Source organism: Anopheles cruzii, unplaced genomic scaffold (genome assembly GCF_943734635.1).
Source record: "Anopheles cruzii unplaced genomic scaffold, idAnoCruzAS_RS32_06 scaffold00067_ctg1, whole genome shotgun sequence".
Taxonomy (NCBI): Eukaryota; Metazoa; Arthropoda; class Insecta; order Diptera; family Culicidae; genus Anopheles; species Anopheles cruzii.
Genome location: NW_026453860.1, coordinates 37,110 through 62,690, shown reverse-complemented (window position 1 = coordinate 62,690; position 25,581 = coordinate 37,110). Strand labels below are relative to the sequence as shown.

The following is a 25,581-nucleotide window of genomic DNA, read 5'->3' as shown; positions in this document are numbered from 1 at the left end:
TTCTTTAAGGTTCTGGTAGGAGAAATTCATTGCTCGTGGACAAGGATAACAAGAATTTCCGTATTTTTATCAATACAAATGTTTCATTTTGTTCATCAAGTTTCTGAACTTCAAACTACCGATTACCCTTCAATCTTCATTCATTTAATTCTAGAAATTGCTGGAAACATTTACGAAATTTATAAAGCGCATTTCATTAAGATCATTTCCAGCAGGGTTTATGTGAATAATCAGAAATGTCATATTTGCGGCTCAAAACGGCCCACACTTCGTGCAAGAGAAGCCAATGCTCCCACAACGAGTGACGGTTTAGTGTGGATTTTTGTCTGGTGACATCTTCGGTCCATTTTACTTCGAAAATGAAAAAAGAGCCGCAACCGTCGCTGGCGTACGCTACCGAGAAATGTTGGCAGGTTGGGTCTTCGGCGAAATTGAAGCTGAAAACATGGACGACATTTGATTTGCACCCTACACAATTTACCAGCCTTTACAATCTGTTGCAATCTGTAGCAAACTAGAAGAAGCTCTTCCCATTTGTTTTATCAAACCTATCCTTATATTTTGGCCGATTGGCATAAACCCCTGAACCCATGAAATCGGATGCATCGTACTTTATAGAAAGGCTTCTACAGCTCCGACCTGAATTTATTCAGCTTCAATTTATTCGCTTTGAATTCGTCTTCCATAGTACCTTAGGGGATACCAAACTAAGTGAAGTTCCGTTTAATTCCATTATCAACACAACCGCCGTCCGCCATTATCAACACAACTTGAAGTGGAAAATATGCGCATCCGTGTGGTATTAGTTCCGCCTCCAGCAACGGAACAGCCACCAGATGCCGAGCCCCGTCTACGCTAATGATTTTGCTCCGCATTGCTTTTGTGGTATTCCTTCGGCCGGGCCGGTCGGGGTCGCCGAAGACCTCTCTTGGACCGAAGCACACACACATAGACTGTACAGTTGGCCGCGTCCATTTCCGGTGGCATCAACAGCTGTGGAAGTGCGGAAGTGCGCACACCACCCCGCAGTAACCAGATGCACGCTTTCCGAGGGGAATTAATTAACGATGTATGTTTAGCCTTCAAAAAGTGTGTAACAACCGTGTAGTCATCTTGGTCCTGCTCCGAACGGCGAAGACACCCGGCGGTACACCCGGCATCGTCCGGCCTCGCTCACGGATCCATCAGCGTTACGAGTGTTTGTTGATGCTCGGCGGCGGCGGGTCCTGGTCGCGAACGTGCGAACTACGCGGAGCCTTTTCGGGAGCCGCCCTTCCACACCCCCGGAGGGAGCCCCGATCCCTGCTGAGCACGCGGTGTGGCGTCTCCGACCGAACGGCAGCCTGTTTTCCCCGAAGGCGTTCAAGCGCTCGGCGCCCGCCAGAAGAAGATTGGTTTTTTAGAGCATTATTAATTAATTTCTTCCCAAACCCGGCCCGGGTGCCCAAGACCCTGCTGCTGCTGCTGCTGCCGGTGGTGGTGGTGAGGCCGGCACCCCTGCTGCTTTTTAGGCCCGGCCACGACCACGAGCTTCTTCGCCGCCTTAGCAAGAAGCACCCACAGTGACGACGACGACGACGACGACTGGTGCGCCGGTAATTGCTTTCATGTCCAATTAATGGTTCAATTTGCAAGCTGTTTACCGACTGTTGCTACCCGTCGTGGTGGGGGGGAGGCCGCCTGTAACTCAAATGCGAAAGTCACCGTAAGTTGGCCCAGGAGGCGACCACCACGGCCCAGGCTCGAATTGATTCACAATCTCCACCGACCGACAGCAAAACTATGACAAATAATTGTTTTTCATTCAACAAAACCAGCCTCGATTAGACGGAACTGCGGACGGCGACGGTTCCTGGAGCTTCTGGGCAATGGTTAAAGTAATTCGTAGGAAGGGCACGCTAATTGAGTGTTGGTTTAAGACTTGAGACAGAGAGAGCACCTAATACCAGGAGCTTGCTGGTTCGTCACTCAAATTTCAAAACAATTGATTGTTTTACCTTTATTCTATCTTGATCTGGGTTCCAATTCTAGTTCCCGAGCCGTTCGAAGTCGAAAAGTAATATCGAATGCACGGCAAGTGGGTCGTTCGGAACAGGATGTGACCTTGACCTCCCCCGGTGGGCTTATTACTGACTTCATTGAATGTCCTTCCATGGTCTATTATTTCAATCAGCGTACCCTCCGCGTGTCCGCAGCGGTCGTAGCAGCTCCTGCGTGTGATCCTTTACGGGTTGACACAGTCACGACACGGTTCCCTGCGCTGCTCCCAGCTTAATTAAAAACCCCTTAACTCCGTCACTGACCCCAACTACCAACCCGGGGCTGGGTTGTAAACCCGGAGCGGACCAGATTTACCGCATGAACGGCTCGAAAGCTGTTCATTTTAACGGTTTGCGGAATGAAAGTTTAATCGCTTCTAATATCGACAGTCGTGTTCCGCTCCGGCCGCCTCCGGACGGATGTCACGCAGGCGAACCGCAGGAAAATGAATGACCATTTGGAAACCCGGCAACCCGGGGACCATTGGGTGGACGCTGGACACTAGTCATTGGGCAAGGACGCCCGCCAATCGACAACCTGCTACCGGTCCCGGTAACCATACGGTTACGATTTAATTTTCCCATCCTCCATCTCTCTCTCGCACACCATGTGGGAGTAGAAGCGGCAGTCGGACCCCCGCTTTACGACTCACCGGGACCCCCTCGATTCCTCTCCGTCTGCGGTCCCGGGTCGGCGGGGTCGTCAATAGTTTCGACCGACTGACCTGCCGGCGATCCGGACGCAATCGAGCTTAATCGGCCCTCGGAGAAAATTAAAAGCTATTTTGCTATCAACCGTAAAAAGGGTTGTAATGCTGATAACATAGTCTCCGCCACCGCCATCGCCGCCACCACCACCACCACCAACCAGCGCTGTCTGCCTCGATAGTGATAAACGCTGGCCGGCCCCGTTGCCCGGCCCGGCTCTGATGGAGGAGCCTTTTGGGATTCATTTGTAAATAGCTGAGCCCCCGGGTCAGGGCGGAGTGGCACTTCGTCCTGACGAGGGTATCCTAGTGGTGGTGGGCCGTGTGGGCGCACCCGCCGCAGCATGATGCAGCATTGTTTATGGATGCCCTCCGTTTATTAGTAATACGAAGATATATGGTACGCACTTTGCTGTCGACTTTTTTCCCACCACAGGACCACTGTCTCTCTGTCTCTGTGCTCTGCTCTCCTTACCCACCCAGCTGGCTTCTTTTCGCTGGGCTGGAAACAGGAAAAGAATTATTCTAAAATATAATCGTTTCCGGCAGTCCGGGCACACCGACGGTTACCATAAATTTGCTCCGTAATCCAGCCCAAAAGCTCGGCGATGACCGTCAGGATTGCGGCCCTGCTGGGATGTGTTCGATCTATGTCAGGTGTAGGTCCCTTGGGGAAGGCATTTGTTCCGCACCTTTGGCCACGATTCCGTGGCCCTTGAAGCAACTCGAATGCACTTGGAAGTGTGTCCCAAAAGCAGACATCGATAAAGGTTACGACGAAACCAATTTTCGGTCAACCATCTCAAGGGTCCCTGGAAACCCGGAAACGCACTGAAACGCACTGGTTTTAATAAGGTACGGTTCATAAATAACCTCTACGTCTGTCGGGGGCTGTCGGGGTTCCTTGGTTCAGCCCAAATCCAGCAAGAAGTGGATCCTCGGTCACCGGCACAAATCGATCCAAAGTACTAGGCTGTTCAATAAGTTCGTAGCCTCGACAAGAAAGATACATTTTTACGGTTTGAAATACACTTTATTATTCAGTATGGCCTTCCTGAACATCAATACACTTGTTCCAAGGAGACTCAAATTTATAAATTCCCAATCCCTGAAGTAAAAAACTGGAACGCCTTCAAAATACGCCCTTAAAAGACGCCTCCGTAGCTGCTATGACGTCATCATTTGATGAAAAACGCTTTCTGCGTACGATTTTTTAGGTCTGAAAACAGGCGGTAGTCGCCAGGGGTCAAATCTAGTAAATACGCTGGATATTCCAACAATTCGAACTTCATGGATTTTTGCCATTGTCCAAATTCCTTGATCAAAGAGGATATTTTTCTTCTTCAAACCGGGTTCACGAATTTTCACTTTCAGTAGGTCTAAAGGGTTACAAAAGCAATCAAAATTTATTGTTTTATCGATTTGCAAGTAATCCGCTAACAAACATCCATTCCCATCCAAAAAAATGGATGCTAACACCGTTTTGGGTGACTTCTGAACACGAACTCATTTCGGAACCGAAGAAAAAGGTTCACACAATTCCTTACCCCCTTGTTTTGATTCAGGATTATGGTGATAGAACTAAGTCTCATTCATTCCCCTTTAAATGATGTCAAGAAGATGCATTCGAATGCATTTTTATCGAATGTAATACAAAATAGGTATTGCTGGGCAATAATTGGCAAACAGCTTTCTCGAACCCAAAACCTCAGTCAAAATATCGATTGTTTTTTCAACGTAAATGCTAGGCCTTACACTAAGTCTCTTTAAGTTTTTCGACGATTTTGCAATACGATATCCTGTATTTTTTTTACGATTTCATGTGTTTTGACTGTTTTTTGACGTTTTTGACATGGATCGTCTTGAAGGCTACTACGACCGCGTTTAAACTCAGAAACCTCCCTTTTAACCACCTAATTAAAGGCAAAGAGCTTTTATACACTTTCAACATTCGTTCACAAATCTACTTTGCTTTTAAACCTTCCATAAATAAAAATTCAATCACTCCACGATACTTGATTTTTTCCGTAAAAAAATACTGTGACATGTTTATCCTAATGGCTTGTAACAACAAAAATGTAGCGACCGATTTAAATGAAACTTCACATACGTTCTTATGAAGAGTGTACCAATATAACAAAAAAATTGGACTCCTAGCAGCACCCTGTGTTGTCGAGGCTACGAACTTATTGAACACCCTAGTAAACCACACCGGTCTGGCGCAGTGCTTGGAACTCCAGGTTCAGGTGTGTGTGGCTTCCCAGGTAACCGAACCCGGACCATGTCGATTGGGGTGGAATAGTTTGGCCGACTTTCCCAGGGAAGCTGGGCCAACCCCCGAGCTAAGTACAAATTTTTCGTTCGCCCAAAATAAAGTGCGGTTAAGTGCGCGGCTACTCGACGACCAACCGATCCATTCGGCCCTTTGACGCCGTAGCGACATCGCCCCAAAAGCAAACAACAGAGCCACCGGGGGAAACAAAGAAAACAATTTGCGTCGAGACAGAGCGAGAGAGAGCGAGATGGGGGGCCGTGGGGAGGTAAAAAAAGGGAGTCTGATAAAACAACGGCCCCCAACGTAACAATGTTAGGCCCGCCTGTCGCAGTTGGGTAAATTGGTTCACCGAGGCCGTGTGCAAAGTGGAGGCAGTAAAAGCTTGGGACATTTTCTTTTCGGGCGTCGTCCACTTAAAAGTCTCCTGGCAAATAACGCCCAACCAGACCCGGGACAGACTGTGGCGGGATGATGATGATGATGATGATGACGATGATGAGGGTGACCGGTGATGATAGGCTGGACGTAACGGCCGGGCCTTGCCAGCGGAGTGTACATAGCCCCAAAATGATAACAAAGGACGAACGCGTACAAAAACGCCCGCAATGGTCCGATTGCGGAGGTGTCACCGGGGCCGGGCCGGGCAATCCAATCCCGAGTGAAGGACCACCGCCAACGGACAAGCCATTGTTGTTGGTGAAAGTAAATCATTTTCTTCGGTGCCCTCTCCGCACATTTACGCGTTCCACAATGGCTGCGTGCCACAAATGAACAACAATTGTTTCAGTGTGATGGATGGGTCCGCTCCGATCCGAGCCTCGGAACGGTGAGGATTCGAGTTCGAGAGGCTGAGTGTGCCCAAAAAACCCAGAACTCGAAACTAGAACGCGCCCCAAAAAGACATCACGACGTGGGATCCGGGAAAAAGGGTCCGATTTACGCCGATGCAACAATAGGCCTAACGAAGAGAGTGCCGAATATAGGGACGCAAAACATCGGTAGCATCGGGATTCAAGGGTTTGAGCGATTTTTTGCGCCACTCAAAAAGGTCGTAAATCGAAACTCGGGGGCTCGACGAGACCGTTCGGGCATTTTGTCCGTCTTTGAGACCTAATGGAATAGCAGGACTCATTCGGGACGTCCCTCTTCTGGGGCCAACTCTATTGATGGGGCAGGGAGTACCCATTGTCCCGCAAACGTCCGCGCTCACGCATTCTTCCTTTTCCTCTCCACATCAACAGGTCTGCAGTAAGGTGTTCGGTAACGCGTCCGCCCTCGCCAAGCACAAGCTGACGCACAGTGACGAGCGAAAGTACGTGTGCGGGATGTGCTCGAAAGCGTTCAAAAGACAGGATCACCTGTAAGTAATAGCCCGATCCGGTCCGGAGTCTCACGCGGAACCACTCACCACCACTCACGTCCATCCCCTGTGTCGTTACAGCAATGGCCACATGCTGACGCATCGCAACAAAAAACCGTACGAGTGCAAGGCGGATGGCTGCGGCAAGTCGTACTGCGACGCGCGGTCCCTGCGCCGGCACACCGAGAACCACCACAGCCCCCTGGGACTGGGGTCGCCTTCCGGAACCGCCAGCCCGGGACCGAGCGGAAGCAATGCCGGACCACCCGGCGGGCTCAGTCTGTCACCAGCGACGGCCAGTGGTAAGTGTCGAGTGTCGAGCGGAGGAGTTGAATCCGTTTCAATCGCGAGCGCCGCGGCCCAACCATATGTTGCTAATAGCAACCCAAGCGCCCCCCGGTGGCCGTTTCCGCCATGGCAACGACATGCGGTTGGGATTTATGTTGGGTGCTAACAAATAAGGAGCTTCAGTTGTGAGGTTTCGAGCACTCGCAAAAAGTCGGCGATTTTCATATTTCATATTTTTAATTGTTTTCTTTCATGGCCCTTTACGGCTTATGGAGCACGGATGCTTCTGTTGATTGCTGTAAAACAACGCAGATCATAGACACGTGTGATTTAGCAACGAACCATGGACAACACGGCTCAAATAGAATGTTTCTTGCTTTGTTATAAAATAAAATACCATTAACACTGTAATAGGCTGGGTAACAGACGCGTCGCAGAATTGACTCATCAGGCATCGATGACGTTACGGATATGTTTCGGAAGAATAGCAAAAAGCATCAGAAACAAACAAAAAGTATTCATAACACAAGCTTCTTTTAGGTGGTAAAAAATGTCCACAGCAAGCCTTGCCAGGCTGGTCATGTCATAAGAATGTGCGAACGACGAACCAACCCGCAAAGACCTCTTCCTCGTTGGCCGCCTGATTATTGATTCTGCTCCTTACTCACCAACCACAACCGCCGAGCGGTCTTGGCTTGCAACAAAGACAATGTAAATCTCTGTTGCATACTGTAACGTTGTGTTTTTAAGGGCGGAGATGTTGGTTCCTCGCCAACTTCCCTGTCATATCGGCTTAGAGAATCGAACCCAGGTCAGCTGCGTGACAACGACGAGCGTTACCGAAAGCAATGTGGGCCTTTTTCTCCATCCTTGGTCTTCTTAAATTGCCTGATAATGATCATTTCAATCAGAAGAAAACAAAGCTGCAACAGCTTAGTGCTCTGAGCAAACTATATGAAGTAACTTGAGTAGCTCTTTTCATATCAAATACAACTTACAGGGTGTCTAAACTAGCGTTCTTTTTTCATTTCTTTATAAAGAAAAAACGGCTTACACATTTATTTAAAAAAGGTTGATTCTGAAAATGTATGTATAACATACAGCTTCAGTGGCAGAAAATTGGGAAATATGAAAAAAAAATTTCCAAAGGTGTAGGTGGTCAAATCATTCGTCAAAAGCACATTTCATTGAAGTTCATTTCCACCTTGGTGCCTATGATAATAAGGAGTATTGTGGTTTGGAAAACCCAGAGAAATGGTTTTGAAAACCCAGAGAAGTGCAAGAGAAATTAATACACCCACAACGAATGACTGTTTGGTGCGGATTTTGGCTGATTGGTTCTTCGGTGAAATTTAAACTGAGAACTTGGACGACATTTGGCTTCAACAGCCACAATCGATATTTATGTTATGCGAACAAACCAGCAACTATTGATGACCTCAAGACCCAAATTCAAGATGATATTGCCGAAATAGAATAGATACAATCCGAAATAGATACAATCAAAAATGTACTCCAAAATAGGTCGACCGAATGAGCTACTGCCAAGCCAATCGTGGTGAACATTTGACCAAAATTGGTTTTCATAAAAGAAAATTTTAGAATCAACCTTTCAAATAAATGTTCAAGCATCGAAAACCCTGTACTTGTTTAAAAGCGTCATAAGTCCTAGGAAATACGCGTACAGTAAACTGTGTTTGTTTTCTTGCGAAGCTGCTGCAACAACTTGAAGGCGAGAAAAATACGGCCCGGTCCGTTCCTCTAAAATTTAAAAAAAAACTTGAAGGCAAGACAGTAGTGCCTCTCCATGCGCACTCGCTTTCAAATCCGAATCCCACAGAGCGGTTGGTACAATAAAACCCATTCGAAACCCACAAAACGTAAGGAAAATTCCATCGATTCGCTTCCGCCGATCGGAATGTCTGTACTGGAACTTCTCAGAGTTTAGTCAGCGCTCGCGACTGTAAATGAAACCGATCAAAGGCCACACAAAGTTCCAAAGCGCGGCGAACGCCAACTCGGACACAATGAAACCAATTTCACTCGGTCAGTGCGGGAAAATTCGTAAAATCAATTTTGGTTATTTCGCCAGCTCGCAGAGAGGGAGCTCTAATTTCGCCCTTTCCGCAGCGGGGCTCGGACTCCGCACGATTCGCCTAAAACTAATTTCAATCCGTCCAACGTTATTAATGCCCAACTAATCAGATGAACTTTTCACTCCAAACCCACTCCTACCCGGTGCCGGCCACTCGCTGGTAGAGGTGTGCTGTAGCCACTTTTTGACAACCAACCAACATGAAACCATTCGCAGCCGTTCGACGGGCCCCGCCGCCACCACACTCCGGGATCCTTCGAAGTACGTGCAAATGTGCCATTGTTTGCACAATGTCCGTGTGCACAATGCAGCACGCCGGCCGCCCTGTGTGTGTGTGTGTGCTGGGAAAGTTTTCTTTTTGGCCGTACTTTCCTCTCCGGTACGGTTTGTTATATCGATGTTTTCCACCATCCATTCTATCTCCTGGCGCTGGCTGCTGGAGCCGGAGCTGCTGTGCTCCCCAGCGGATTGCAGCCATTTTCGCTTGTCTGCCGATTTTTTTTCCCCCGTTTTTTTCTCACTCCCCTCGGCAAGTTGTTGTTCGTTCGTTCGTTCGAATCGCTGACGTGGCCGACGCGTTGGGTGGTGATGATGGAAAAAGGATCGAATTGCTTTCAGCACCACTCGGCGCAGGTAGCATAAACTGTGTGGCCTGTGAAGTTTCCTTCCCCCGTCGTACGTGGTTCGCAAGGCCTGAAAGCCTTTGCGAAAGCAAAGCGCCCTGCGAGGCCCTCAGAGGCTCTGCCACGTCCTCGGAACCTCGGAGCCAGCGCGCGAGCGAGCGAAACGCAAAATTTGATTGGCGCTGACAGTTTATTGAAATTGAATGGGATTTTCGGTTTCAAAAGCAACAGCGCGCCACAGGCGTGGGGCGGGGGTTGGGGGGTCGTAGCGGGCCAACATATTCCGATTATGTGCACCGCCCCGAGAGAACCCTGCCGCCTTTCCAAGACGAAACTTCGATCCGATCCGAGCCAGGAGTGAGTGCGGATGTCGGTTCCGAGATAAGTTCGAAGCCCACGTTGGGAGCCGCTTGGTGCGAAAGAGTCCTGCTTGGCGGGGTGGGCCACATTTCCAAATTTCGCTGACGTGTGTCTGTTCCGCACGCACGGCGTCGAGTATCTGGCATCGATTTTCCCGGGCCCCCTTTCGCTGTGTCTCTGCCGATACGCTTCACTCCATCTGTGAAGTTCGATTTTGCGAGCTTTGTTCGCACGTTCGCGTTCGCGAGCCGGTGCCCCGAGAGTGCTCTGGAAGGCCTGCCATTGGGTGAATTCCATCAAAATTGAACACGGACGGATTCTAGTCTAATTTTTCTTAACGCCAATTCGGAGTGGAGCCTTTCGATGGGTTTCGTTCGCTTCGATAATCATGATACGTCGCATTAATCTATGGTTGACACTCCTCTTTCACTTGCAGGCGACGCGAGCTCACCTCACGGGGCCACCATCGTGCAGTTCAGTGTCAACGGCAGTGGCAGCACCAACAGCTCCGGCAGTGCCAGCAACAGTAGTAGCTGCAGCTCGAGCAGCAGCAGTTCCAGCCTTTCTAGCAGCAGCTCAAACAGCAGTAGCAGTAGCAGCAGCAGCAGCAGTAGCAGCGGTAACGTGAGTGATTCGGGTTCGAGTTGCAAATCGCCTTCACCCAGCTCGCCCGCTCCGGGCAGCGGCAACGAGGGACTCACCCGGCAGCAGCTCGATCTCATCTCGCAGATCATGCAGCAAACGAAGCAAGCGAACGCCGCGGCCGTTGCCGCTGCGGCCGCTGCCAGTAACGCCGCCGCCAGCAGTACGACGAACTCGAGCACCACGGCCAGCCACGGCCACGGCACAGGATCCAGCAGCCAGAAGGTGGCGCCTCGGCCCCGAACCTGGAATATGCAGGTAAGCAGCTTTAATCAACGCTAAGCGGAGCGCTAACGACGGCATCTCCGAGGGGAACCGGGGTGTGTGCACCGAGAACCGGGCCGGGCATCCTGTCCGTGTCCTTTAATGGCCCTCGTCACGCGGCTCCCCACGGAAGCATTAAGCTTTTTAACGACGGCCGAGAAACCAAAACGGGCATCGGACCGGGGCAACATCGCATTGCCGCGCCGAAGAGGGTAATTTAATTTTTCTTCCCTAGTCCACCCCCACGGGCACGAAGGACCTAAAGTTCCCAGCCAACGTCCCACGCGTGTGTGTCTGGGATGTTGTTTTTTGTCACACAATAATTCGCCATTCGCCTATGTGTAGTATTTCCACGGCCCCGCCGAGAGTTTGGACTCGCTCGCGGGGCAACCCCAGGGCGATGGAGCGGCGTCGCGCGGTGGTGCTCGGAATGGATGCTATTATCGTTCCCGTCGCACTCCGTTTCCCCGCGTGCACGTCGCACCAGGCGTCTCCATCGAAACGCTACGGAAGCGGGCCAAAAAATGGCCTCCGGTGCGCCGGCAGCAGGAACAATGTCCCGATACTGTTTTGCATTTTGATATGGATTCGCCGTTTTCCGCCGCCGCGCCACTCAAAGTGCCGTACCGTCGAATACGGTCGACCGAAACGGCATTAGGTCAATCAGAAAGTTCGATATTTGTCGGGCATTATTCCACCGACTTTAGGTTTTATATGAATGTGAATTTAGTTGTGCTTTTTTCCGGTGGCGCTATCTTTTACCAACAACGTCAAGTTGAACCATGAACATTCTTTGTTAATGTTGACATACTTTTCAAACATGTATCTATTTTCTTGTAATTTTGCACAAAAAATTGCCGATACCAATACTGTAGTTGAGGTTTTAATTAAACTCAACAATACTTAATAGGTCCCAGAGGAGGTCCCAGATTTTTACCGTACACTCATAAATTTTACTGAAACCAAATCATTCATTTTTTCTGGTGCTTCTATTTCCGAAACTTCCAGAGCATGGATGCAACGAATTTTCATCCTGCATCTGCACTATTTTGGCTCGTATACCAAACCTACCCACATTTTCAAAAATTGCTGAACAGAAAAACTGAAAAATAAGACATTTCTCTCTTTGCTGGCGTCGTTCATCTTCGACGCACGCTCAAACAATATTGAGCTGAGCAATCACAAAACACCGTTTTCGACTTTAGGTTTAATATGAATGGTCACCTAAAAGTTTTAGTTTCCATTGGCCAACAACTGAGACGTTCAATGTTCCACAATCTTTCGATGGAGTTTTTTTTATACCAGTAGCGTTAGTTCAGGGTTAGGATTTGCATCCAACCATGACCATTCTTTATTGATGTTATCAGACGTTTCAGACATGAATCGATGTTAATATAACTTTGCAGAAATTCGCCGTTACCAATACCGTAGTAGAGTCTTACGTGAGATCTATTCATTTAACACCATTGCCCCGGGATTTTAATTGAATCCAACAATACCCTATAGGTCCCAGATTTTTACCAGACACTCAAGCTCAGTCAAATGGACATATATTTTTCTGAAACGAAATCAACTAATTTTGCTGGTGCTCTTTTCAGCGAAACTTCCAGAGCATCGATGTAATAGCATAGTACAAATTTTCAACCTTTCAATTATTGTGGCTCGTCTGAATATCATCCATTTCGCTGCACCGATGAATCGGTTTCTATGCGACAGGCGTCGGCTGGAACCCAAACAATTGCATTAACTTGAGTGCAAAACTTTATATGGCTCGGCCCGTTCTATTTATTTTAGCCAAATCAGCCTACGTTATTCAATTTTCACAATTTTAGAAGAGAAAAACACTGGAAAATAAGACATTTCTCTCTTTGCTGGCGTCGTTCATCTTTGACGCACACTCAAACAATATTGAGTTTCACCGTTTCACGGTTAGAGCGCAAGACGCAGATTACGAAAGCCATCAGTCGAAATAAACGATGGAAGACTTTCGAGTTGCCCTACTATGCAGAGCGCGAAATCAGCATGCAGCGAAACGGAAACAGTACTATTCGGTATCATTTTTCCCGCCGCCGGCCGGGAAGGACTCGTCGGACCGCTGCGGCGGGATGGTGGGTCTCTTCACGGCCGGCCACTCACCGGCGGCAGATCTTTTGCACCATTCCAAAACTCCCATTCGCGGGCACATTCGTTAAGCTCTCGATGACAATGGGGACATATATAGGGCGAGGCGCATGTTTTATTCATAATCCGCTCCAAACTTCCGCCCCATCCGCTTCCGTCCGGTCTGGCGGGCAGGCGGCGTGGGGTTGGGTCGAAAGAAGCGAGCGAGATTTGGTCCCGCTGGCCGGATGCCACCCAATCCGCGACGGTGCAAACCCAATTTTTTCGTGTCTGCCGGTTATGGCCACGTTTCAGAAGCTGGCTGTAGTTGGCCATCGCGTCCCTGAAGAGTTGAGCGACAAATGTATGCTGAATCACAGTCCGCAGCGAGTCCTTCTTCGCACGGCGAGCCATAAACAGGCTCGCGAGACACACACGCAAGGTTTGCCGTGGCGTCAGTCAGCAAAACGCCATCAGCAACATCAACTGCAGCGTATGGTAGTGCTCAACGAAGCCATCAGCGAAGTTCGCTGCATCCATTCAGCGCTGGCTCTATCCTGGAAAAGGTTCCATTCCGCTTTTCCCCACTGATGGTCGATGCCCGCCGGGCGTACACGATTTCAACGCGTCGACTATCGGTTCTACCGACTTCTTGGCCCGTTGAAGCCTCCGAGCGCACCAGAAGGCGCTTCTGGTCAAACATTCGTCCTTGAAAAACTGGGCAACCATTGCGAAACCTCAAAGTTTTGTAGCAAGACTGTAAAGCGTGTACCACTCCAGGGCGACCACAAAGCAACGCTGCCAGCAATTATGCTACTCGTTCTTAACCACGTTGGATCCAACGGTGTGTTTCCCCATTGAATGGGCTCTCGCGCTGTGTTTTCTACGAAAAGGAAACCTCCCCCCCAAAATCAACCAACAAAAACCGGCCCACGACAAGGCGCAAAACCGTTGCTCTATTTTTGTTACGGACGCACCGCCCACCACCAACGGCCTGTTCCTTTACAGTTCGGCTACGCTTCCGCATATAACCCTCGATATGACGATCCCGAACAAAAGAAGGCATCCTTTACGACGTTATGGGAAACAGGGAAACAGCATACTGTAACACATGAGTCAATAAGTTCGAAGCATCAAAGCCAGAGAACTAAGCAGACAAATCTGACGAAACAGCTTAACGGCGAAACGAGGACAAAACTGGACATTAATATCAGGCGGTCAAGGCTCCTATGCTCAAGAGTACGCAGGCCGAGTAACAGGCAACGCGAGTACGTTACAGGCTGTTGATATTTCTTTCCTATTTAAAGTGTAAAGGCTCCCCAACTTAGAGCGTTAAGCAGGAGCGTATTCAAGTCAAAATAATTACAAGACGTGGACACCACGGTGTTCAACACAACTTCGCCCCGATTTTATTTCTCCATTTCTAATTTATAGTCAGCTGCCGATTCAGCGGCTCACGCATTCCAACGAACTCTATTCCAGCGATATTTATGCCCTAGTTTTAATTTCCATTATTTGAACCGAAGTTTGGCACGTCCAAATCACCTGCATGTTGGCGATCCCAATGCTTTATCATTCCAACAAACTCCTTTTCCTGTCTTTCGGCCGTTTCGGCTCGTCTTGTCAGGTTCTTCTTGCCTTTCGACATTTTTCCCTGTTATTTTTTTCAAGAACAGGCCGATTTCGTATCCCATATCCTTCGTCGTATGTGTTCATATTGCAACCAGGTGCATTTGTGCGTCGTATTTTAGCACCTGATTCCTTTTGGCTCCATGGGCGTAGAGGCAATCATGGGTTCCGAGAGCAAGACGTTTTTATGACCGGATGTGTACGTAATTCATAAGTTCTTCTGGAGCGTAGGACGATTTTAGGCAGCCTCGTTATCATGTAAAGTCCCGAGTTTTACGAATCCGGTTTGGGTCGCATGGTTATAGCGTGTCCCTTAGCATTGCAAGATAGAATGGCTTGCGCAGTGCAAAGTGTGCATCCAGAAGTACTCGGAACCGTAACCTTCCGAGTGTTTTTGGGCGCTTCGGAGGGGTTTCTTCGAGTCCCACCGACTCCAACGATTACTCTGGAACGTAGTGGAGGTCCCAATATTCGTTTCAATGTCGTAGAACCGTGTGGTCGATGCCTGATATAAGTCCGCAGCCATTTCCATTGCACGCCGCGAGTCTGCTCAGCAGTTTTAGGCCAGCAAAAAGATTTTGGAAACGAATCAACAACTAAACAACTTCCAAACTTCAGCACCACACGGCACGGTAAGCCTTGAGGGCGTGTCTCACTGACTGGCGTGCTCACCCCTTTGATGCCCTTATTCCCGTGATGAAGCTCCGGAGAGTCGGGTCGCTGTCATGCCCCGTCCATTTGCCAACCCAATTAGGGCGCACACTAATTAGAGTGCGCCATCGAGCCGATTGATGTGCATTTAAGAATAGCTCCCTCCGTATGAGGCAAAGCATGATTTGTTTAACGGTTTTCTGGTGACGGCTCTCGGACGGTTGCAGTCTGGTGGTCTGGGAGTCCCACAAAGATTGTTCCGTGTTCCGTCGGAAAGGAGCAAATCGGGTGCGTGTGAGGCACTGTGTTCCTGGTGTTTGTGCGCCACAGGCTCTTTGATGGTCCGATTCCGAGCAAATGAAAGCTCCCTTCGTTCGCTCCCTTCCTGCTGCGGGGCTTTTCTTCCCCGAAAAAGGGTTCTCATTTTCATGTGGCCCCCCACCACACGATGGACCGCGCCGCCTTGGCCTGCGTCGATGCTGTGCCAATGTCGTAAGCGATGCAAATGACACGGACCCGCTTCAAATTAGCAATTCCAGCAGACGAGAGCCGCGACGGAGAGGCTTCTCCGGAAAGAAGCAAAATGACAACTCGGTCGCTCTGTCGGGTTGGGGTTTTCCAAAAACGGGGCCAAACAAACAACAAAATGGCACCCAAAAAGGGGCTTCACTTCAATGGAGGTCTCGCTTTTCATTTCCTGGCCGGCACCGATAACGATCGGCCTGGGCAGTTGGTCCGCAGAACTCAATTTTCAAATAAATTGGAATATCTGTGGAGTCCGAAGTTGGGCCCTGTTGCATGCCCTGGTCATCCGGCCACTCTGGGGTTCCGGACGACAGAAAATGAAGCTCTTCCACCGGACCCGTGTTCCATGTTTTTTTCCCATTTCTCTGTGGTGTTTTGCTTTCTTGATATTCTTTCCCATCATTATGCCCACCCTTGTCGACCGCCGGTGGGAGGCCTCGCTGTAACCCAGGTACACGGTGCTGCCATTATTGTCATTATCAAGGAGGGCACCACGCCGCCATTACCGGGGATCGTCGGGGATATTGGCAATCGAGAAGTGTGTCTTTACCGCTTCATAATGTTTGCCACCCCCGGACCGGTTCGAGGTCGCGAAAAGGGCACAACACGACGGTGCGCATGATGGTACTTCATAATTTTGAGCTCCCACATCCGGAGCACCCGCGCTATTCCCGTGCCGGGCTAAAGTCGCACAACTTTTCCCCGTTGTTGATTGTTTCTTAAACGACGCACGACACTCGGCTCGTGACGGAGATAACGGAAGCAATCTCCCGACAACAGGACCCCTCGGTAGGGGTCCTGAATGCGGCAAAAAAAATAAAAAGTAAACCGACCGACCGATACGAAAACACGACGAAACGCGTTACGATAATCGATATGGCAAGTGCTTCGTTTTTATTCGATCTCTTTGGGTGATCAGGAAAATGCGCCAACACACACATAGACACACGGGCCTGGGTTGAATTCGGAAAATTCGGTCACGAAATAAACGCTAACGAGGTCCCGAGGTCCGACGGGTAAAACACCCCGGAGCCCGGAGACCCCACGCCGACTTTCGTTTATTCTAAAGTTATGCTAACAAGTGTCTCGATGAGCATCAGCGGGGGGGCGGGGGGGAGGTGATGGGCGGTATGGTTTTTCCACCTGCACACGGGGACAATTGCGAGAGCACCCCGAAAAAAGCCGGGCGCCTCGCAAAACGATCACCTGGCAACGAGATGAGATAGGAGAGCCGGGATTATGGTGCTCCGTGGAGACCGAGTTTTTCCATTCCAATTGCTGACGTACCGAGCCGGTTTCCACCTCGGGCCGCCTGTGGGAGATAAATCGTTATCGTTTAAGAATTTTCTTTTCGCCCCTCCCCCGTTTTTCCGGTTGATTAAATTCCGAACCCGGCAGCTGGGCTGGAATTGAACCCGGTGTTTTGTGGATCGGATCGGACTTCGTTTTTCGGGAGCTCAAGCACTTCAGATCAGATTTTGAAACATTAATTTAGCTACCTTAACCCGCAATTGCATGTTGCAGTTCGCGACATCCCAAGACCTGACCTTAACGGTGCCGCGAGGTCACATTCCGTTGGTAACGCAATCTGCGGTGGCCGAAAAAAAGGCCCTGTGCGCAATGTGCTCGGAATTAAGACAGCAGCACTATATCGGCTTGACGTACTTTCGTGAGTCACCGGAGCAAAAATTTCGGAGCCCGGCCGTCGTGGCGGCAGTGAATCCGTGAATCGTGGTTTGAGGTGAATCCAGAATCCATTAGCGACCGGATTTGGCGGAGCTCTTTATCCCGAGCCCGAGCTACCCTACCCGACACCGTGCGATGTGCGATGGCAAGCCGTTCAGGAGCAGCGTGTTGTGTCAGCTCACAGCAAATCATGGAGCGAACATCATCAATCTACCACATGGGCCAATAACGCCAGAAGTTCTTTTCGAACAGGAGGTGTCTTCAAATGTTTCAATAGCTCCGGACCGCTGATTGGTGACTTTTCTTTGTGCCGGAAATCTCTTTTATGATCGTTTTCAGTCCGGAAAGTAGTGCTAGGTCCATGCTAGGCTTGAGGGCAAATGTTGAATGTGTCGTAAAACTCAAATAGCAAAAAACTACCCTGTCGATATACCGGTCCATACTCTTGAAAAACGGACTCTTAAACAGAAGGCTATAGCTTTCAATTTGGTCTACCCAAGTATAATTTGGCAATATTACCTTGTTACGACATCAGGCAAAGGATTTCCGGTCAAACAAAAATTTATTTAGTTTGCAACTGATCTTTGAACGGGGTTAGACCATATCATCTTTTGTTCCTTAAAATTACGTTTTGCGGGGATTATTATTTTTCAGCCCCTGTTGAAGAAAACTGCTACAGAATCGCATCAAATGCTCGTCTGAGTTTGGTTTTGGAATATCGCAATGCTTTAAGCAGTTTAAAAAATGTTAAAATGGCAATTTTGGCTAAACAAGGAAAGAGCGTTGGAGGACTCCGAAAACGGACTTTCTGATGGGACAGAAAGGTATGATGCATCACAAGCTCCTAAAACCTGATGAAACCGTTAATTCAGATCACTTCTGACAACAAAGGATCAATTTGAACCATACATTGATCGAAAAACGGCCAGAACGCAGTGTTTTCTGGTGCGCCATGGAGGCGCCTGGTGGGGCTTAATGACCACTGAACCTGGCGTTTTTATGGTTACTCATGACCCACAAAGCAAAACTGGTTCAGGATACTATCAAATCACTTGGATGGGAGCTGCTATTTCCCTTGTTTTATTCTTACGAGGAAGGAGGACGAAATTGGAGGACTAATTGGTTTGTTTCAAAAGACGAAGAATTCTTTAGCCTGGAAATCCAAGATTTAGCAGAGAGATAGGAGAAATATGTGTCTGGCGATGGCACATACTTTGTATAAAATCAAATTTACATTTCATTATACAATCATCATCAACGGGCTTACAAAGCCTAGTTGAATCTTATATCTAAACTTAAAGATAATACAATTGAAAAGAGCCGATAAACGATATATCAGGCTGGCTAAAAAGTAATCCATTATTTTTTCGGTAGATGCCTTTAGTGATCGATATCTCGTGAAGTATCGATCGTACAGTTTCAAGTTTAGGCTCGTTTTAAAGCTGATTCTTTACACTTCAAAAAATGCCTTCATTTTTTTTTTGTTCTATTCGTTTGTGAGTTACAGGGTATTAACAATGGAGGTCAACGCAGAGAAAACTCGGTACATTTTACATTTTTTGTCCGATAAAGGCGAAAACTCAAGCTAGGCCACTGAAATTTTGCATGGTGTTCATGGTACCGATACTCTTACAGCTAGCTGGGTGAAATTTTGGTTTCGTTGATCCGTTTCAGTTATTTTTTATGTTAAAGCCTAGGCAGACACGTCATCAAAAATGTCGATAAAATCACTGAAATAATCAAAGTAGATCGGCATGTTAGTAGTCAGAGCATCGGCGAGGAGCTAAAGATTAACCAACAAACAGTTTTAAGCCATTTGCGCAAAGCTGGATACACAAAGAAGCTCGATATTTGGGCGCCACCCAATTTACACCAAAAAACATGATGGCCATCTGCACAGTTTTGGCCCCACGGAATGAAATCGAACCATTTCTTAAACGGATTGGTATTGGGGATGAGAAATGGGTCACTTACGACAATATTGTGTGAAATCAGTCGTGGTCTAAGCGTGGTGAAGCAACTTAACCTGTTACCAAACCACAAATAACGGCTAGGAAGGTTCTACTGGGTATATGGTGGGACTTGAAAGGAATCGTTTATTATGAGTCGCTTCCGTGTGGCTTAACAATAAATTCAGTTCTCTACTACCAACAACTGCACGGTTTGAAGCTAACAATTGACCAGAAACGACCAGAATCGGCCAACAGAAGAGGTGTTGTGTTCCATCAGGAAAACGAAATGTCACGCACGTTGTTAGTGACTCACCAGAAAGTCCGGGAGTTTGTTAGGGATGTTTTATTGCATCCACCGTATAGTACGGACCTTGCACTAAGCGATTGACACCTTTTTTGCGCATTACAAAATTTCCTGAGTGATGAAAAACTGAGATCAAAAAAGGATTGTGAAAATGGATTGCTCCAGTTTTTCGCCAATAACTACTAAGTCTTTTACAAAAGAGGCATGATAAGCCTATCTTTGAAAAGACAACAAATTTTCCAACAAAACGGTACATATTTGACGTAAATCGGACCATTGGAAGTATCTTAAATAATGTTTTGAATCTCACCCAAAAATAATGGATTACTTTTTAGCCAGCCTTATATGACGTACACCGAACAGAGGGATTCATTGTGATAAGCATTTGATTTCGTTGAAATAAGACCGATTCTCAAGGTATATTTATTTATTCATAAAAAACCGTCAACGGGCAAACTTAGCCTTATTGACAATAGAATCTTAACCAAGAGCTTAGAAAAAAAATGTTAATCAATCAGGCGAAACGCAAAAACGAAACAGGTAACCGAAATCAAAGGAAGACACAGGCGACAGTAACGAGGACACAACAATTACCATGAGGACATGAAAGCAAAAACATCTCTACACCGATTCAGGGACATATTAAAGTCAAGTAACGACGAGAAATTGTTATAAGTGCGACATAGTGAAAGCAACGGGTCGTTATGTCCAGCGAGCGACGTACGCGCATCAGTTTTAAGTTCGAGGTTAGATCTTCTTCTCAAACATCGAGCGGAGCAGAAAAATTGAGACGAGACAGGAGTGTTGGCGAGTCAATACGTGAGGTCAAAATCTTAAATGCGTACACAGCCTGTGCTGTCCTGATGACTGTGTATAAACAAACCTCTAAGATACTCCATGTGTGAGTAATCGTTCGGACTTATCAACCCACACGTCACATTTAATTTGACGACCCCAGGCTACGGGATGCACGCTTCGGAGGATCGCACGCTTCGTTGTTCGATCAACGTCATCTCTTAAAATTGATTAAAATAGAGCCACCACGATGCCGAAGCGATACGAAGCGATGATTTCAACGGTTTTCCACGAAGCTTGTACAACACCGAACATTCATTTAAAGGTGCTTCAACGCATTCATCATCATAATCGCAAAATATGAGCGAACGCAGCGTAGTGTACAATTTTGGGTCCAAAACTCCGACGGCACCATGAATCTTCGTTGTGGGAGAACGACACTCAGGGCTGGAACGTTTGGCGCTTCACCGACATATCGTTTCATAGCGCCAACGACCGCCGAGTAGTTTCATTTTACGAGCCATGTTTATTGTACGCACCGCGACACGGCACGTCCTGCGTGCAGCTTCTGACCATACGCGTCCCGTTCGGAATCCCTCGGAGGCCATCGGTCGAAAAAGAAGGCATTCGCGCTCCAGTTTTCGGTTTGCATTTTTTTCGCCCCCCTGAAAGCACTTGGAATGTTCGCAGTTCAGTCTCTCGAGAATCTCTCGAACCTCGGTGTCACGGCGTGACGTCCGCGGGTGGACCGCCGAGCGGCGTTTGCGCTTAATTTTGCCAATAAACATTCCACTGTAAACAGGCGGATAGTTTCGGATCGCATGACAGAATTGCCATCTGCGCGTAGTTCCGGAGCTCCCGGTTCCGGTGCTGGGAAATATTCTGCCGCTCGTTGCAGAATCTCCCGAGAGTCCCGGTCGGCTGGCTGGCTGGCTGACCGGCCGGTCGTGACAGTGCGGCAATGAAACCAATTGCCAATGGCGACGCATTCTGGAACCTCTCGGTGGTGTCACCGGCGTTTTTATGACGGGGCCCCGTCATCCTTCGGGAGGCGACAGATAGAAAATGGACACGCCCGGTGCCCGAGACCCGGGAACGGTCCTGGGACCGTTCCGAGCGTTGGCCTCAATGACCTGGAAGGGGCCACCCAATAATGAACGTGATTGTTAGCTCGGTGGCCCCGTGATGTCGGCAGCTGTTGGCAAGGATGCTTCAGTTACACAACCGATGCCGCCGCCGGGCTTCCGCCGGGAAGATTTTATTTAAAACGATGCTACAAAGTGGCTTTCCGGGGTCATTATTTCACTGCCCGTCCAAGATGATGTGCACGGAGCACGGAGAGCTGTCGGTTGGTCGGATCCAACTGTCATCTGGGTCAAACTGGAGCGACATTTCGGAAATGCTGGATCCTCAACAGTGGATCCCGCGATATAGGCAGATCAGATTAGCATTATTTACGTGAAACGGAAGCGTGCCCTATCGACCCCACCTTCAGTGGCACTTCAAACACCTCCAGCGACCAGGCCAAAGTCCAAAAAATCCCACCGGCCGGCAGCAAGCGTAATCCGGTGAATGGTTTGTAATCACTTTTATGGTCATGCTTGCGAGAAGGCGCGTTTCAGGAGACCGGTGGACCATCTCAGGTGATAATTCCCTTCGCTTAACCTTCGTTAATTGAATTACATTCACTCCTGGGCGCGCCAAGGACCGGACCCACCCAGCTGGCATACTAATAGGGGGTCCGGACCGCGCGACCGTACGTTCCGGCTGTGATTTATCCGTGACTTTCGTGGCCAACCGTGGCCGGAAAAACAAGCCAACCCTCTGCCAACAAGGGTAGCGATGGGGTCGCGATGGCGCCACACACACACACACACACACACACACACACACATTCCGAAATCAAATCAATTCAACCACAAAATTAAATCTCAACTCATCAATCTCGCCCTCGACTTACGCGCGGGGCTTTGGGGGGCGAGCGGTTCCTCGTCCCGGTGGCTCCAAGGCAGAGCACCATCACCAAGGCGGACCGCGTTGGGAAACCCGGTCACGAGCCTCCGGCGGTAAATGAAAAGCGCATTAGAGGGGCGATTTTATTTCCCTCCGGTTGGTGGGATTTTTTTTTATTTTGTCCTTGCCCGTTTCTCGTTCCATTTACCACCCTGCGATGGGGAAGAGCTTTTTTGGGGGTGCAGAGGTTCCGCGGCGGCCCGGGTGGACAAAGTGCGTGTCCCGGGCGTGGGTGAAAAGGGCGTCGAATGTAACGAAATTTTTAATAAACACCGACCATGACGATCGAAATTAATCTCCATCTTTTCGCGTGGCGCAGGGGTCTTCCTCGGCCCCCGTAGTGCCGCACGGTGAAACGGGCGTCCGGGAACCGGAGGGAAATTCTCATTCCCTCCCGTCCCCTACCTACCGGGAAGAATAAGGAAATGGGAAATTCTGAAGGGCGAGAACACGGTGTCTGCGCCCTCGGAATTTGACCACGAGTCCGAGGGGATCGGAGGGACCGGCGGGGGGGGGTGGGTCCGCAGATGGCGGTTAAAAGCCGATTATGGCACCTGTTGGGCACCGCCACTCTGTGGACCCTTGATGGACTGATGGAAAATGTAAATAAGGCTCTCGGGTGAAAATTCGTGTGAAAAATTACTCCCGGCAGGCCCGAGAGAGCGAGAGCGGGTCCTGCGGTGGGCGGCAAAAGATGGCTTTCCTCATTAATGGCAACGACCACGATGGACGGGGGGGCGGGGGGGCGGGGGGGCGGGGGGGGTTGATTGACGGGTTTCGCCACTGCCGAACACAATCGACAGGCAATCAATTACATTTCCCGTTGAAGTGGTGAGCAGAAGGCTCCGGAAGCTTTTCCCGCCAATTCCAACGCGGCCGAAGCACGTAGTTGAAGGGGCCAGAGCGCTCCCGCGGGGTGGCAGCCAAAGGACTACGCTCCGAGTCGTCCGGCTTGAGTAACGAAGCGAAAGTTTGCCACTAATGTTACGGTTTAAGGTGGATCGTGGCGCACGGTAGACATTTTGCACATTCTTATCATGTTCGAGGCGCGGGTACGGGGGGTGATAAGTGGCACGCTGGGTGGCAGTGGCAGGGCAGGGACGGGACGCTTTGACGCTGAGCTACCAGATTCATCCAGGTTTACACCGCAGGATTAGAAATTCCGTTTGCTGGAGGTTAACGGGTGCCGTGACTCACGGGCGTGTTTTTCGCGCAAAACATCCTGGCTCCGTGCAACGGGCGACAGTGAGGCGAAAGAACGGCGCCGGCTCGGCCCCGTTTGGCGCACGGGATTATTTGCGGTTCGTTTTGGAATGCAAACGAGCGCCTTACTTATGCGCTACCTTACGGCTCGCGCTGGCAAAACCACCCAAAAGAATAAAAACCCGTCGCCTGATGGCTGACAGCATGGTCGTCATGGTGTCAAGACCGAGCCCGAGGTTTGGCGCCCCAAACCCCATCGAGTGATAAATATTTCACACCAACCGCGCGACCCGAAAGCGCACGTCGGAGTGCCGTGCATCACCGAATAGGGGGAAAGGAAAGGTGTGCTGTGCCAGGTCCTTGAGCGTGGCGTGTAAGAAAGGCTGGAGACGAGGAGCATTTTTATGTTTCGTTTCGCGTTTCCTTATCGAAACACTCCTTTGGCTCGATGATCCGGATCGCGGGTGCCGTTGGAGGAGAAGGTACGCCGCTACTCACACGTCGTGGCGTGAAGTCGACGCTTGAAAGTGTCACGTTGACGGATCCGCAGCACGCGTCGCATTTCCATTCCATAGTCTCGACGCTCGACCATATGGCGAGAGCGCGGATTTGCCCGCAAACTCCTTGCGTGCTGATAACGCCGAACGCCATAACTCGAAAGCGGCGCACTTGAATGGGCACGGGGGGCGGTTGATCCGGTTGCCCGGATAAGCGTACCATTGTCACGGGGTTGACGTCGGGAGACAAATAGCGTCAGTGAATGGCGAACACTGAAGCGCAGAGCAGGATCGATTCGCATGGGCACGACTTGGCGTCGAATGAAATGCAAAATCACCACCGGATGGGATGGGATCGGAAAGGACGAGGTTTTTGGTTCGCATAAATCGTAAAGCAAACATTTTTAAGTAACTAAAACGTTATTTATCTAACTGCCAATTATCGGTGACCAGGCGTCTCCATCGTCGGTATAATTGTGTTGGGCCAATCCGACGGCCATGTCGCGTCCTTGAACCGAATTGGCAAAGTTTTCTTTTTAGGAAGTTAATAAATTATTCTAGTTTTTGAATAATATTATTCCCTTTTTTAATTTATGTGACAAAATGTATAGAATACGTCCATTACTTCATTGGCCACCATGCGTCTCCATTGTCAAACGGGCGTGTTTGATTAGTTTTGGAAGCTTTTCATTTTGTGGCTACGTGAACCACCAGTAAGTGATCAATAGGATCATTATTTTGGCATTCTCCATCGTTCATTCAAACGTACCTCGGTGTAATTAAATTTCATTAAAAGCGACACACGAATTCTGTACCGCATTTGAATTATGTTATTCGATTTCCTAACAACGTTACACGGACCGGGACCGAAGATGACATGCAAAGCTCTCGGTCCTGCTCCGGGCCCATAAATATATTTACCATTTTTCGACGACCTTCGCGTCTACGGTCTGCCCCGGGCCCCGGTGGATTCCGGGAAGCCAGCCAACGGTAATACATTTATGATTAACAAGCCACTAGCCCCGGGGTAATTCATCAGATTGATTGTTCTATTGACTGGATTAGCATAACGAATGCACGCCACGGTTCCGCCTCCCATCAGCATCCACAGTCGGGGGCCCGCACCCCATCCCGCGGTGCCGGTGAGGTTTATGTGTGGTACGTGCTCAGCTAACTGCCAGCTATTGTGACCTGATTCATGCTGATTATGTTGATGGGATGCCGTTTGTGGCGGTAAATCGAAACAAGACCATATCCGTTCCATAACCGTTCCGTGTGTGTGTGTGTGGCTCGGTTTATGCGCACGGTGGCGGTGGCGGTGGCAACTGTCGGCGGGTTCGTCGGCAAAATGAGCTCCCAACAATAGCACCGTGCGTCCATAAAGCAATGCCCTGCCTGCGACTGGGGATCGGGTGCTGAACCGAGCGCAGGAGAGGCAAAAACGAAGCGAATACATCTTAGGTTCTTCGTACGGAAAAAGAATAACGGTGATATGATGCCAAGCGTGCGGTGCGGTGCGTTCGGTATAGCTGGCACAGAAATTATGTTATTCTTCGCCGGTACCGGGGCACCG

The 25,581-nt window shown here is 49.2% G+C and overlaps 1 protein-coding gene across 1 annotated transcript in view; it reads left to right on the top strand.

Moving 5' to 3' along the window:
- The window catches only part of LOC128275958 (uncharacterized protein DDB_G0271670-like), a 72,378-nt gene that overhangs the window by 21,322 nt on the left and 25,475 nt on the right, over positions 1–25,581 (top strand). Inside the window, exons 3-5 of the mRNA XM_053014428.1 lie at positions 6,263–6,381; positions 6,463–6,683; positions 10,184–10,647. Of these exons, the coding sequence (XP_052870388.1) occupies positions 6,263–6,381; positions 6,463–6,683; positions 10,184–10,647 (804 nt within the window). The remainder of the gene's footprint in view (positions 1–6,262; positions 6,382–6,462; positions 6,684–10,183; positions 10,648–25,581) is intronic.